The sequence below is a fragment of the Thunnus maccoyii genome, chromosome 8, assembly GCF_910596095.1.
Source record: "Thunnus maccoyii chromosome 8, fThuMac1.1, whole genome shotgun sequence".
NCBI classification, from domain to species: Eukaryota; Metazoa; Chordata; class Actinopteri; order Scombriformes; family Scombridae; genus Thunnus; species Thunnus maccoyii.
In genome coordinates, this window is record NC_056540.1 from 12,420,843 (window position 1) to 12,432,110 (window position 11,268).

The following is an 11,268-nucleotide window of genomic DNA, read 5'->3' on the forward strand; positions in this document are numbered from 1 at the left end:
AAGAATCAGTCTCAACACTTCAAAGTATAAGACCTCAAAATTAGGTTTGAATTAATTATAGATTGCTTGGAGCCATGGTTCCCCAACTGTGGTTCCCCAGGGATAGCTGAGGAGGTTTTAAGGCCCCCCCTAATGAAATGAGAAGTCGTTTATTCTCACCATTAGACCTGCTTCATTTACTAGAAATTAGAGCAATGACAAAAGGTATTATTGGATCCACTCTCACTCTCTATTATCAGCCCACGAGTAATGATAAAAACTGAACTGAACCCCTCAAAAAAAGGAATTGAAAATGAGAGGCATTTGTGGTCATCAGTTTCAACCACCTACATTTGGAGGCGTAACAACTTAAGATCGTTAGTGTCAGTTCATTAGCAGCCCCACAGCAACCCTGACACAAGTGTGTCGACACAAGTGGGTGCTGCTGTGGTCGGGTGGATGTACGATTTAAATAATCGAGGGTCAGGATAAACTGGGACTGCTGCCAAGCTCTATCACCAACGTCATCTGGCAGCTGCGGTTGTCTATGATACGCTGGTTGCCAAGTTGGTGACATATTGTGAAACCATTGGCAATAAAGCAGTTGCTGAGGCATTTAGTACTAGTTTATAGTGTTGTATTATGTTATGACTGAAGTCTCTTCAATCCATCACTGAAACACAAAAACGGCTACTGCTCTGCACCCATCTTCTATAGTATTTATAGTCTGTTGCATTAAAAGACATGTAGTCCAGGAGCCTGTTCCAAGTTAAACCCAGAAATCTGGGATTTACTCTCTAATATTCTAGATTTTTTAATATTTTTTTAATCTTTATTTAATCAGGCAGTCTCATTGAGATTAAGATCTCTTTTCCAGGAGAGACCTGAGAGCAAAAAACATTCATAAGACAAGAACACAATCAGCAGACAGAAACAACACAACATTAAACAAAGAATTAAGAAAAACAGTTACAAGAATCATAAAAAACATCAGATAATGAAGCTTTAAAATCCCCAGATAACTTACTAAACCGACTGCTTGGAACAAGGCCCAGACAAATACTCTGCTGGTTACACAAACATCTGAGGGATGGGAAGTCTTTCTTCCTGTGCAGGCTTAAGCAAGACCTAATGAGGCTACCAAGAAATTAGCTGGTAATAGAAGAGGTAGCTTAGAAGGGAACTTAAATATGAGAAATAATAAATAAAACAGTTGGTTTCTAGCTCCTGGCATGTTTACGTGTGTATTTATTTTTTGTTTTCTTGTTTTTATAGGCTATTTGCAGTTTCTGCATAAAGAAAATTACACTGAGCAGATTATCACATTTTCACAAAGCCAAGTTCACCACTGTTAACACTTATCTTGGAGGGGAAAAATCTAAACGCTTAAACCAGCATGCTCCCAGATGCTGAGTTGTTACTTCTCAGTAGATCACGTCTGCTGCGTCTGCTGTATCTTTTATCACTTAACCACTGTGATGGAATGTAACTCAGTACATTTACTCAAGTACTGTACTATAGCAAGTATCATTTTATGGTATTTGATAGTATTTCATCTATTTCCAACAGAAATATTGTCTGTTTTTGCTCCTCTATAGTTATCTTGCAGATTCAGATTTAAACTTACAAAATGAATGACAAGCTTGCAAAATATAATGTTACAGATCAAACTGCTACGTCTTATAGAAAGTAATTAAAGTCAGCTCCACCTTCAACAACAGCACCATTAAATGCTGCTTACACATTAATGCATCAGTATTAACCATCCAATAATAGAAAATATTATAATAAATACTTCTGCACTTTTACTTAAGATTTTGAATGCAGACTTTTACTAGTAAAGGAATATTTATTTTCACATTGTAATATTGCCACTTTTATTTAAGTAAAGCATATAAATACTTCTTCCATCACTACAGCAATAATTATAGCAATAAAAAAGTCTAAAAAGTCTAACTAGCAGGAGGGGGGATTTCAGTTTTTGCAGACAGTATATGGCCCCCAACCAGGCTTGGACCAGCACTGAAAGTTTCCCCATAGCTCGCCAGTTGACAGTCCTGTTGTCTCCCCCATTCCTCCCTCTCTGCCTGCCTAGTGGGACACCAGTCTCTCTCTTGCAGGAGGTCACTTTAGAAGTTGACCTTAGAAATGTTCTTCACACCTCCTCGGCCTCCGCCACCACTCCCCGCTCACGCCCCGCACCAGATGGGAAGTGTAGACGCATTTTTAAAGCCTGCACGCAGGGTTACAGGCTGTTGCGCTGGCAGTGGGGCTGAAGGAATGAAATATTCATGGAGCCCCCCCCCCCCAAAAAAAATGAATGGACACCCCGGGACGGAGAGCGTGCCGATTTATTCAACTAAGACCAGGCCTCATTAAACTGCTGGCGGCGAGGCAGGTCACGGTGATTTTCTTCACCAGTGCTCGAGCACGACTGTCACACCAAACACTGAGACAGAGAGGTGCTGAATGCTAAATTTGTTGAAGTCACCATCATCACAACATCTCACATCTCCCACGAGACAAGTCTGCGGTGATGCTGAAGCGGTTCCTCTCGTGTAATTGATGACCTGATGAGTGATTAGCTCCTGTGTCAGAGCAGAGTTGTCGCTGTGCGCAACATATGGGAGACGTGGGTGACACTGGTTCTGACAGAGGTGCGTAGCCTGCGCGAGGTGCCAAGGGACACCAGCTGATAGGCACAGGGGCCACGTGACTGACTGAAATTTGTAGCCTAATTAAATCTCCCTTGATTTGGTCTCACTTAGGGAACCAATAATAGGCCTAATACTAATAACAATAACAATAATATACAATAGTGATGGAACTTTTTGGATTAGGCTAATCTTTTTGTTGTTTTTAATGATTCATAAATTGCCTCCAGACAACGTATCAGTTATCATGACTTTGCTATAGACAGGTGTGTCTCAAGCCTTGTCTCCCACCTGTTCTTTTTATTATTCTTCTGCAAATAATCCGCAGAAAGATTGTCCACCTTTTACTGTTTGTTTGCGAACAAACTTCAGCGCTGCCAGATCCTTCAAGGGCCAGACCCAATTAAGAAGTCAGTTACTTTGCTCATGAGAGAGATGTCCAAATGTATTTTCCATGGACTGGGCAGCAGCAGCGGTGGATGAGGATGACACTATATCTGAACTTTAATTACTATGTTGACCTTAAAAAACTGCTCTTAAAATAATAGATTTTGAATAATATAAATAAATACATTTAGGGTGAAACGTCAAAAATCTATTTAAATCCAAGCTCAGCAGTGGTTTAATCTACAAATGAGCAGTTTTGGCATGAGCACTTGTTTCTTTATTTTAGGGGAAACTTTAAGGATTAAGTCCATAGAAATGTAACCCTGCTGTCCTGAACAGGTTCATCTAAAAGCTTTTCAAACATACAAGCCACGCTCTTCAATGATTAATGCTCTCGGCTACCCTCTGTGTGAAGATAATAACAAGGTCGTGATTGAGTTACAATGCACAATAGGAGAGAAAAAGTCGAGCTTTGTCTAATTGTTCTTTGACAGGGTCAGAGAGGTTGTGCGATTGGCTGCTGCCTCCTGAGGCTGCGGGGCTGTCAGAGCTGTTGCAGGGTTGGGAGTGACACCAAGGTGACTCAAGGGGAGGGGGGGGGGGGGGGGGGGGGGGGTTGTATAAATTGCTGGTGCGGTGCAAAGCACTCCAGAGACGAGGGCATCAGCCAGAGTCTTCTGAGTGACCTTTCCCTGCCGTGCACTACCACAGCCCTTACAGTGATGACCGCAAAAGCAGAGCTCTCAAGCTGGTCAGAGTACTCAGAGGATTTCACTCTGCTGCAGCGGCGCAACTTGGCCCACATCAACTCCAAAAGTTGGATTTCCTCTAATCCGCTCCGTGCGTTCTCCAGGAAGGACGCGCACGGCTCTGTAGACCCGGGCCTCTCACTGGAGCAACTTGTGCCAACGAGTAAACTGCCTGACTGCGTTTCCCCCGTAGGCATCATGGAGACAGACTGTGACAGGGCAGCAGAGGGAAACAAGACGGGCCACTTTGGCCCCCAGAGATACAGGCGCGTCGCAGCCAACGCCAGAGAGAGGAGGAGGATGCACGGCCTGAACAAAGCGTTTGACGAGCTGAGGAGCGTCATCCCGTCACTGGAAAACGAGAAGAAGCTGTCCAAATATGACACCCTCCAAATGGCGCAGATATACATCACGGAGTTGTCTGAGCTCCTGTCCGGCGTGGTCCACCCGGAGTGCAGGAGCCCCCGTCCAAGCGAGACGTCCAGGAGGAGTCTGATCCACTCCCTCATTCCGACAGGCACCACGCAGCCCCCGAACCCACTGACCGGAGAACAGCGGGAACCCACCGCCTCTGTAGGCCACCTTATCATACTTGGACCTAAATCTGACCTGGGGACAGTAAATAAAACCACAACCTCTTCTCACAGCAGTGATGGAGAATCTTCTCATCTCAGTGACTTGGAGGAAAGTCAGAGTGGAAGACAGTAACAGGGAACAATTAGACACCACTAACTGTCAGTTTCTGTTATAGGAAGTGTCAGGTTAACCAAATATTACAGCTTGTAGAAATGTTGCTCATACATGAGATAGTCATACACTATATTCTTCCGTCATAGCTTACAGTAGATGTTGCTCTGCCAAATGAAAAAAACACTCCAGGTAAAACTTAAACACACCTACTAAGATCTTGAATTCATTCTCTCTCAAGGCCAAGTTGAACTCTTACAGCCTGTTTTTGCACTTTATATGAACTGAACCATCACTAAAGACATTTTCAGTGTCATTGGTGACATTTTGTCTAAATTAAAAACAATTATTTTGGTATTTATGTATATGGGGTATTTTATGAGGATGTTTTTTTGCTACAATAAAGATATATTTGAGACATAAATCTGTGTGTTTTAAATTGTGTGTATTTCACATTTCAGTCAGCAATACATTGCAGTTCAATTTCAATAATTCAACAAACAGATTCAAGTGTCCCATATAACACAAATACATAACAAGACTTGGGCTCTTGGAATTTCGACCATATAAACTGTTGATTTATATGAGATAAACTGTCTTTATGTTAAGAAAGCTAAGATATGGAAGCAAAAAACATAAACTAGAGGAGGTGAATCCAAAAGATGTTGTGTAACTGACTCTTATAAAGAAACATAATTTTCCCAAAGCTGTTGCCATAAAATGTTCTTCACCTGGATCTCCTTTATGAAGCAGTCCATCAGTCAGTTGTCCATTCAGCTTATCTGATGTCAACTTCACACTAAAGATACTGTATCAATCTATATCTTTTTTTCTAACATTACAGCAGTAAAGAACCACATTAAATGAATCCTCTTTTTGCAACAACAATCCACACAATAAAATGTATTTAAGGTGCATCTTTCATACAACATAGATCACTGTAAGAATGTATAAGAACCAAACTCTGATGCCTTTCAATGTGTTCCCAGTGAAAGGGATTTTTAAAGAAATCAAAAGGGAAAGAAGAAGCTGAAGCTAATTATGCTTTATGACTATCTATCATGCTTAAAATTGCTCCTTCCAGTCTGTCTGTTAACTAATAGCCTACAGAGAATATGGGGGGCTGCCCCCTCCAGAAGGGAGAGGAGGCTGGAACTTCGCCAGGTCCTTTGAAATGATTTCTGCCAGCCTGTGTTTAAAACTGCCAGGGGCCTCTGTTGGGTTAACACGCGTAGAGGAGCTGGTGGCCTCCTCCATCTCATCCATGTCATCCACTGGCTGAGCCTGTGCATTGTACCCTGGCTGGATGTAGTTACTCACAGGGGGCTGGAGCTGGTATCGGGGCTTGGGTAGAGCGTAAGTAGCGGGTTGGGGCAGGTTACAGGGAGGAGGCGGGGGCACAGGCGGGGGCACAGGTGGGAGCAAAGGTGGGGGCAAAGGTGGGGGCACAGGCGGGGGAAGAGGCGGGGGAAGAGGCGGGGGCACAGGCGGGAGCACAGGCGGAGGAAGGGGTGAGGAGTAAGGCTGCAGCTGGGAATCTGAGGGGTACTCAACTAATTTCAAGTCTGAATAGATGCACTCTGAATCCTCTCTTGCAGGCATGAACTGATATTTTCTAATCAAAGGTGGCGTGGATCTCGCCACGTTATAATAAATGCTGTCATCCATGTCACTATCCATGTTAAAAGCCTCCACGGAATGATACTGTTCTTCCTCATCCTCATCCTCGCTTTCTTCTTGCACAGCTTCCTTACTGTTAGTGAGATGAGGACGAAAAAGAGATGATTGCTTTACATTAAATTGAGAGGGGTCAATAGTTGAATAGTGGCTGTCAGAATCATCATCTGAGTCTGCCTCTGCAGGACTGGAATCAGAAGGACCAGCGGCTTGGCTGATCATGCTCGGTAAGTTGGGAAGAGACATGCGACATGTTGATCTTCCATCGACACTGAGTGATTGGGCAGCGGGCTGCTTCTCAACGGAGCACTGCCTGGATATAGTCGCGAAGATCTGGGGACCGTTCAAGGACAGGAAGATGAACCTTCCTTCTCCTGAGTCACAGCGACGGCCTGCTTCAATGCTGAATCCCCCCTGCAATCACATCCATTGATACACATCTTGAAGGAATGGTTTGACATTTTAGGAAAAATAATAAATAATAAATAAATATGGTGATGCATTTTGAATCGATTTTTGTAGTCTCTCTGATTTTTTTGTTGGGGGGGGGGGGTTTATCATTACTTTACCTCAACTTGTCCAAATTTGCGTAAGAGCCTGTATGGCCAGTTGTAGATGGTCTGACCAGTTTTGACGGCGAGCAGTAACACAGCCTCATTGTCTGTGGAGATCAGATAGTCTCCGGCCAACTTGCACCTCCTCGACGCCTCTGTGCTCTGGACAGTCACTTTGTAGCAGTTTGGATGAGGGGTCTGATCTAAACATGAGAAGACATAAAAATATTTACCACTTAAACATCACAACACACTGAGGCCAGCGCAGCATTAGTGCACATACATTTTCCGCAGTCTGAGCAGTAATATATCAGCATCGGAAATAAATGTACACCGAGGCAGACTTAAAATTGCTTGCGTTCTGCTAATCTCCCCATGTGACTGGGCTGCCTGGATTTTAAGAGTGAAGTGTAATCCATTAGGAAATAAAAAGAAATAAATTTGTATAAGCCAGAGCCTGCTGACGCTAATACATTCTGGTGTTCATGTTTGAATAAATTAGTGGCTGTATCCACTGTTCACAATCAGGGTTTCTGCTGATGACATGAATTTAGGATGCTATAACATTTAAACTAAACATTTCTCTGGTCTTTTTCCATTAATATAGCATATTCACAATTTACTCTTACTGCCTTATTAAAGGCTTCTTACAACTTGGGTCTTATTTTTCTAGTTTTGGCGATTATTTCTACTGACAGCATTGTACTTACCAAGTTCATTACTGAGATATGGGAATATTGCTACAATATTGCTTAAGCCTAATTATCTAAACCGCTTTTTAGAGGTAAAACCCAAAGTGAGTGCACCTGTAATGTTGGTAATAATCCCTTATTGTGCAGGAAAGCTGTGGCACACAACTATGGCATGTGTTGAAACAGAAAGTCAGTCTGTTTACAGTGGTGAACGTGTTCAACAAACAGTTTTTCTGATAACTGAACTGCTCAACGTTATTTCGTCTTCTGAATAAATTTGTCTAACCTGAAGGTTTCTGGCATCTGCTCATGTTTTCTTGCCCTTTCTGACCTCTTTTTGGCAAAATGTTACAGTTTCTCAGATGTCAACCATTAACTTGGTGTGTATAATGTTATCATTAACTAAAGTAAAGATGAGAAGACTATGGCAATAAGACTCAAGTTCTAAAAAAGTGGATAATCCTTTCATTTAATGACCTGTTAGGAAGGATGATAGCAGTTTATTCTGTGATGATGATGACAATCATCGTACCACAGACACTCAATAGACACACAAATACTGATATCAATGTTGTTTTTGACTGCTTGTTGACTAATCAGCTGTCATCTGCATCCTAACGAGTGTTACCGGCTTTCCAAGATGAGTAAAGATCATTGTCCTCCATGGTCAAGTCATTTCCTCTCTCGAAACCCCCTTTGTCTGACTCTCCAGGATCCTTCTGTAAACACAGCAGCATGGTAAACATTACATGGAGTGTACACCACCCTCTTATCACAGTTTTATGACTTCAAAGAGGCAAGATGCAAGAAAGAGCATAGCTTGTGCAAGCACAAGAATTAGAGAAGTGAAGTGACAGAAGTTACAGATACTGTATTAACTTCCTCAATGTGCTATCTATCTCTGATTGTGGGTACAGCTTATCTCCACCTTTCCCAAATTATAACACTACTCCTGGTATCAAGGGAAAATGGGAAAGTAGTACTGATCCTGAAAAGAGATGTGTACCTGGAAGGCTAGAAGACAGAGGGCGCTCAGCCAATCCTCGCTTGTCATTGAGGCGAGGGTGTATTTGGACTGTGTGGTGTTCAAGTAGAAGGCCGTGCACCCGCGGGGGCAAGACTCCTTTGGAGCAGGGCTGACACTGAGGCAGTCACTTAGACGCACCACCTTTCTCTCGGGCGTTTTCAGCCGGCTGGTCTTCCTCTGTTCAGTAATAGCCATGTTATCAACCACAGTATAGAACTCCAGCCGGCCAACACCTGAGGGGCTGGGTTTAAAAAGCACCATCCATATTTTGCGCCACGTTCTCTGTTGTAGATGAAAGAAGGGGAAATGGAACAAGTGAAATTCTGTACATAAGTGTTTTATCTGATATGGTTTTGTGTGGTTTAGATCTTGCGTAAGAGACAAAGACTTCTTTGGTTCCCATGACTTTTGTTCAGAAAGACTTGTTACGGTGTGCAAAAGTTCAGGTATTCTTTTTTTGTCTGTGTATGCAGCCATGGGTTAAATCAGCATTTATCTGTTTCAGTGTTTACATGTATGACTACATTTCTGCTGCGTATAATCTGCACCCTGTTGACAACTTTGTTTACTGCATTTCAGAGATCAGTTAAGTCAAATAAGTACATAACATAGAATGTGATTATCATTGAGAAGGCCAAAAGAGAACCTCATTTCATATCTTTGTTTAAACACAACACCTCTGGCTAAACATCTGTGAACAAATGTTCATTTTCAAGTTCACATTCACTTAAAGAACAGTGCCATAACCATTTTATTTCATTTTCCTAAATATATATATGCCCACATCATATAGTTGCATGTTACATATCAACACACAGAAACACAGAAGATAAACAATGACAAAAAAGTTACTTTTTTTTTCAAGTTTAACTTTTTTTTTTTTTTAAAGTAAAGAACATTGCAAAGTGCCATTTCTGATACCCTTGAACAACACAACCTTCTTTAGTTTGCAAGTGTCTTTACTTTATCACACTGATCACAGATCAGATATTTCCATGTGTTTGAAAAAGCTGCGGTCTGGATCCTGACACATAAAGTTGACAGCACATATCATGATGCTACATTTGGTTTACACGCGCATAGACTCACTGACCACAGCTTCCCTGTAATTGTAAAGATGTGCTCTTGTCTTACAATAAGTAACACTGTCTAACTTGCTTTTACCTTCTATATCTTTGACTGTATGTTTGCAGATCTACAGTTTTTATTGTCATTGATTTCTTATTTCATTAGTTTTTAAATGTCTTCTGTTTTTCTTCTCTTTTTTCTGTTTATTTCACATCTTTTGTGAATCACATTGTATATACATGTATCTGTATGAAATATGCTACACACAAAGTTTATGTTATCATCATTTGACATAGTCTTAATATAAATATTGAGTAAATATAGTCCATGCCGTCATAATGCTAATGCTTTAAAATTTGCTTTTGTAAAAGAGTATTACAGAGAAGACTATTTATGGCTCAAATGTTTTCTACAAGGCCAAAAAATGATTCTAAGTGCATCTAATTTTAAAGTTAGTGAAACCACAAACTGAGCCATTTTGATCCAAAGTCACACCTTCAGCTTTCACATTAATTGAAACCGGGTATGTCAACTTTTTTTTATATCAGAATAGCATCTTGAGCTGTTACGTTTTACAGTTTCACATGTCACTCAACTTGGCAAAGGTAAAACTGAATTAATACATATCAAACCAGCCTTACCAGTTATGATTGAAAGGTACTTAAAAATAGGACTAGTCAAACAAAAAATGTGCTATCTTAATATAAAATAGTATAGACAGAATAAATGTTGGTGTACATTAACTTAAACCTACAATTTCACCACTGTTTCAATGTATGCTTGCAATGAGATTAAATTTAAATGATCTATATCTAAATCCTGATTTGGTTTAATAACTTCTGATTTAAATTTGAGTGGAAGAGGATTCATATTCAAGCACATCAATGACCCTAGAGGAAGTGTTGATCCAGGCCAGTTTAAGGGGAGACAGGGAAGGGTTGATGTTGAAACCACAAAGCCACTTTGCAAACACAATCAATATACCGCATGACACTCAGACTGTGAGGGAGAGTTAACTCACAAATATTGACAAATGCAGACTTTCACAAAATACTAAAACCCTTTTTTTGACTACCAGCATTTTAAAAGAAGTACTATTGTTTGAGAAGTCTATCAAACATTTGTTTTTTGCAAAAGGCTCATTAAAGATTTTGGTGGTGCACTCTTGAAGCCCACTGTGTTGTATAGTGGGGTAAAACTGGACATTCTAATAGCAAATTTGTCTTGACTTTGGATACATTATATTCCATGTTCAGACTTTGAGCATTTGTATTGCAAACTGAGCCTTGACTCTCAACTATGCACATCACACTATTGAAACATGTGAACCACACATTTACCGCCAATCTGCTGTTCAGTTGCCACACTGACAAAAATAACACAAACCACAATATGCACATTTCCATTAAACTTACTTTTCCAAACTTGACCCCCTGAAGGTACAGCATGCCCTCCTTGAAGATGACATCCATGCTTGTAAGCTTCGTCTGTAAATCACTCTCTCTACTACAACAGCTGTTGTTGTTCTGTGGTCAAACTTTCGGTAGCCTAGATGATATAGTGAGGTTTTCTACACCACTTGAATAACTGTTTCCACTACGTCATCAGCATGTTCATTCTGTTCATCGAACATGGGCAAAAGTCAAGATATCTCTGATCTCTGCAACTTCACTGTTGCAAAAGAAAAGGACACAGCTTGTGTGTTGCTTGACTCAAACTTCCCTTTGCATTATTCTGACAGTTTTAGCAACTTCCTCACTGTAAAAAAAATGTACCACACCTTTGTCTTTTTCC

The 11,268-nt window shown here is 41.0% G+C and overlaps 2 protein-coding genes across 2 annotated transcripts; one reads left to right on the top strand and one right to left on the bottom strand.

Moving 5' to 3' along the window:
• The first annotated feature begins 3,692 nt into the window (after positions 1-3,692).
• Positions 3,693-4,482, top strand: atoh1b (atonal bHLH transcription factor 1b). The gene has a single exon (XM_042419764.1). It carries the CDS (start codon positions 3,743-3,745, stop codon positions 4,475-4,477), a length of 735 nt encoding a protein of 244 aa, XP_042275698.1. The 5' UTR covers positions 3,693-3,742; the 3' UTR covers positions 4,478-4,482.
• A 6-nt stretch (positions 4,483-4,488) lies between these two features.
• On the bottom strand, positions 4,489-11,216 carry dok3 (docking protein 3). The gene is made up of 5 exons (XM_042419552.1): positions 10,890-11,216; positions 8,386-8,688; positions 8,008-8,098; positions 6,703-6,890; positions 4,489-6,547 (listed from the first exon to the last, which is right to left on the bottom strand). Exons 1-5 carry the CDS (start codon positions 10,944-10,946, stop codon positions 5,561-5,563), a joined length of 1,626 nt encoding a protein of 541 aa, XP_042275486.1. The 5' UTR covers positions 10,947-11,216; the 3' UTR covers positions 4,489-5,560.
• Between the last annotated feature and the right edge of the window lie 52 nt (positions 11,217-11,268).

Coding starts and splice junctions, on each gene's coding strand:
- atoh1b (XM_042419764.1), top strand. CDS start 3,743: ATGACCGCAAAAGCAGAGCTCTCAAGCTGGTCAGAGTACTCAGAGGAT.
- dok3 (XM_042419552.1), bottom strand. CDS start 10,946: ATGGATGTCATCTTCAAGGAGGGCATGCTGTACCTTCAGGGGGTCAAG. Junction 8,689..10,889: donor AGGGGGTCAAGTTTGGAAAA/GTAAGTTTAATG, acceptor CATCTACAACAG/AGAACGTGGCGCAAAATATG. Junction 8,099..8,385: donor TCTGTCTTCTAGCCTTCCAG/GTACACATCTCT, acceptor CTGTGTTTACAG/AAGGATCCTGGAGAGTCAGA.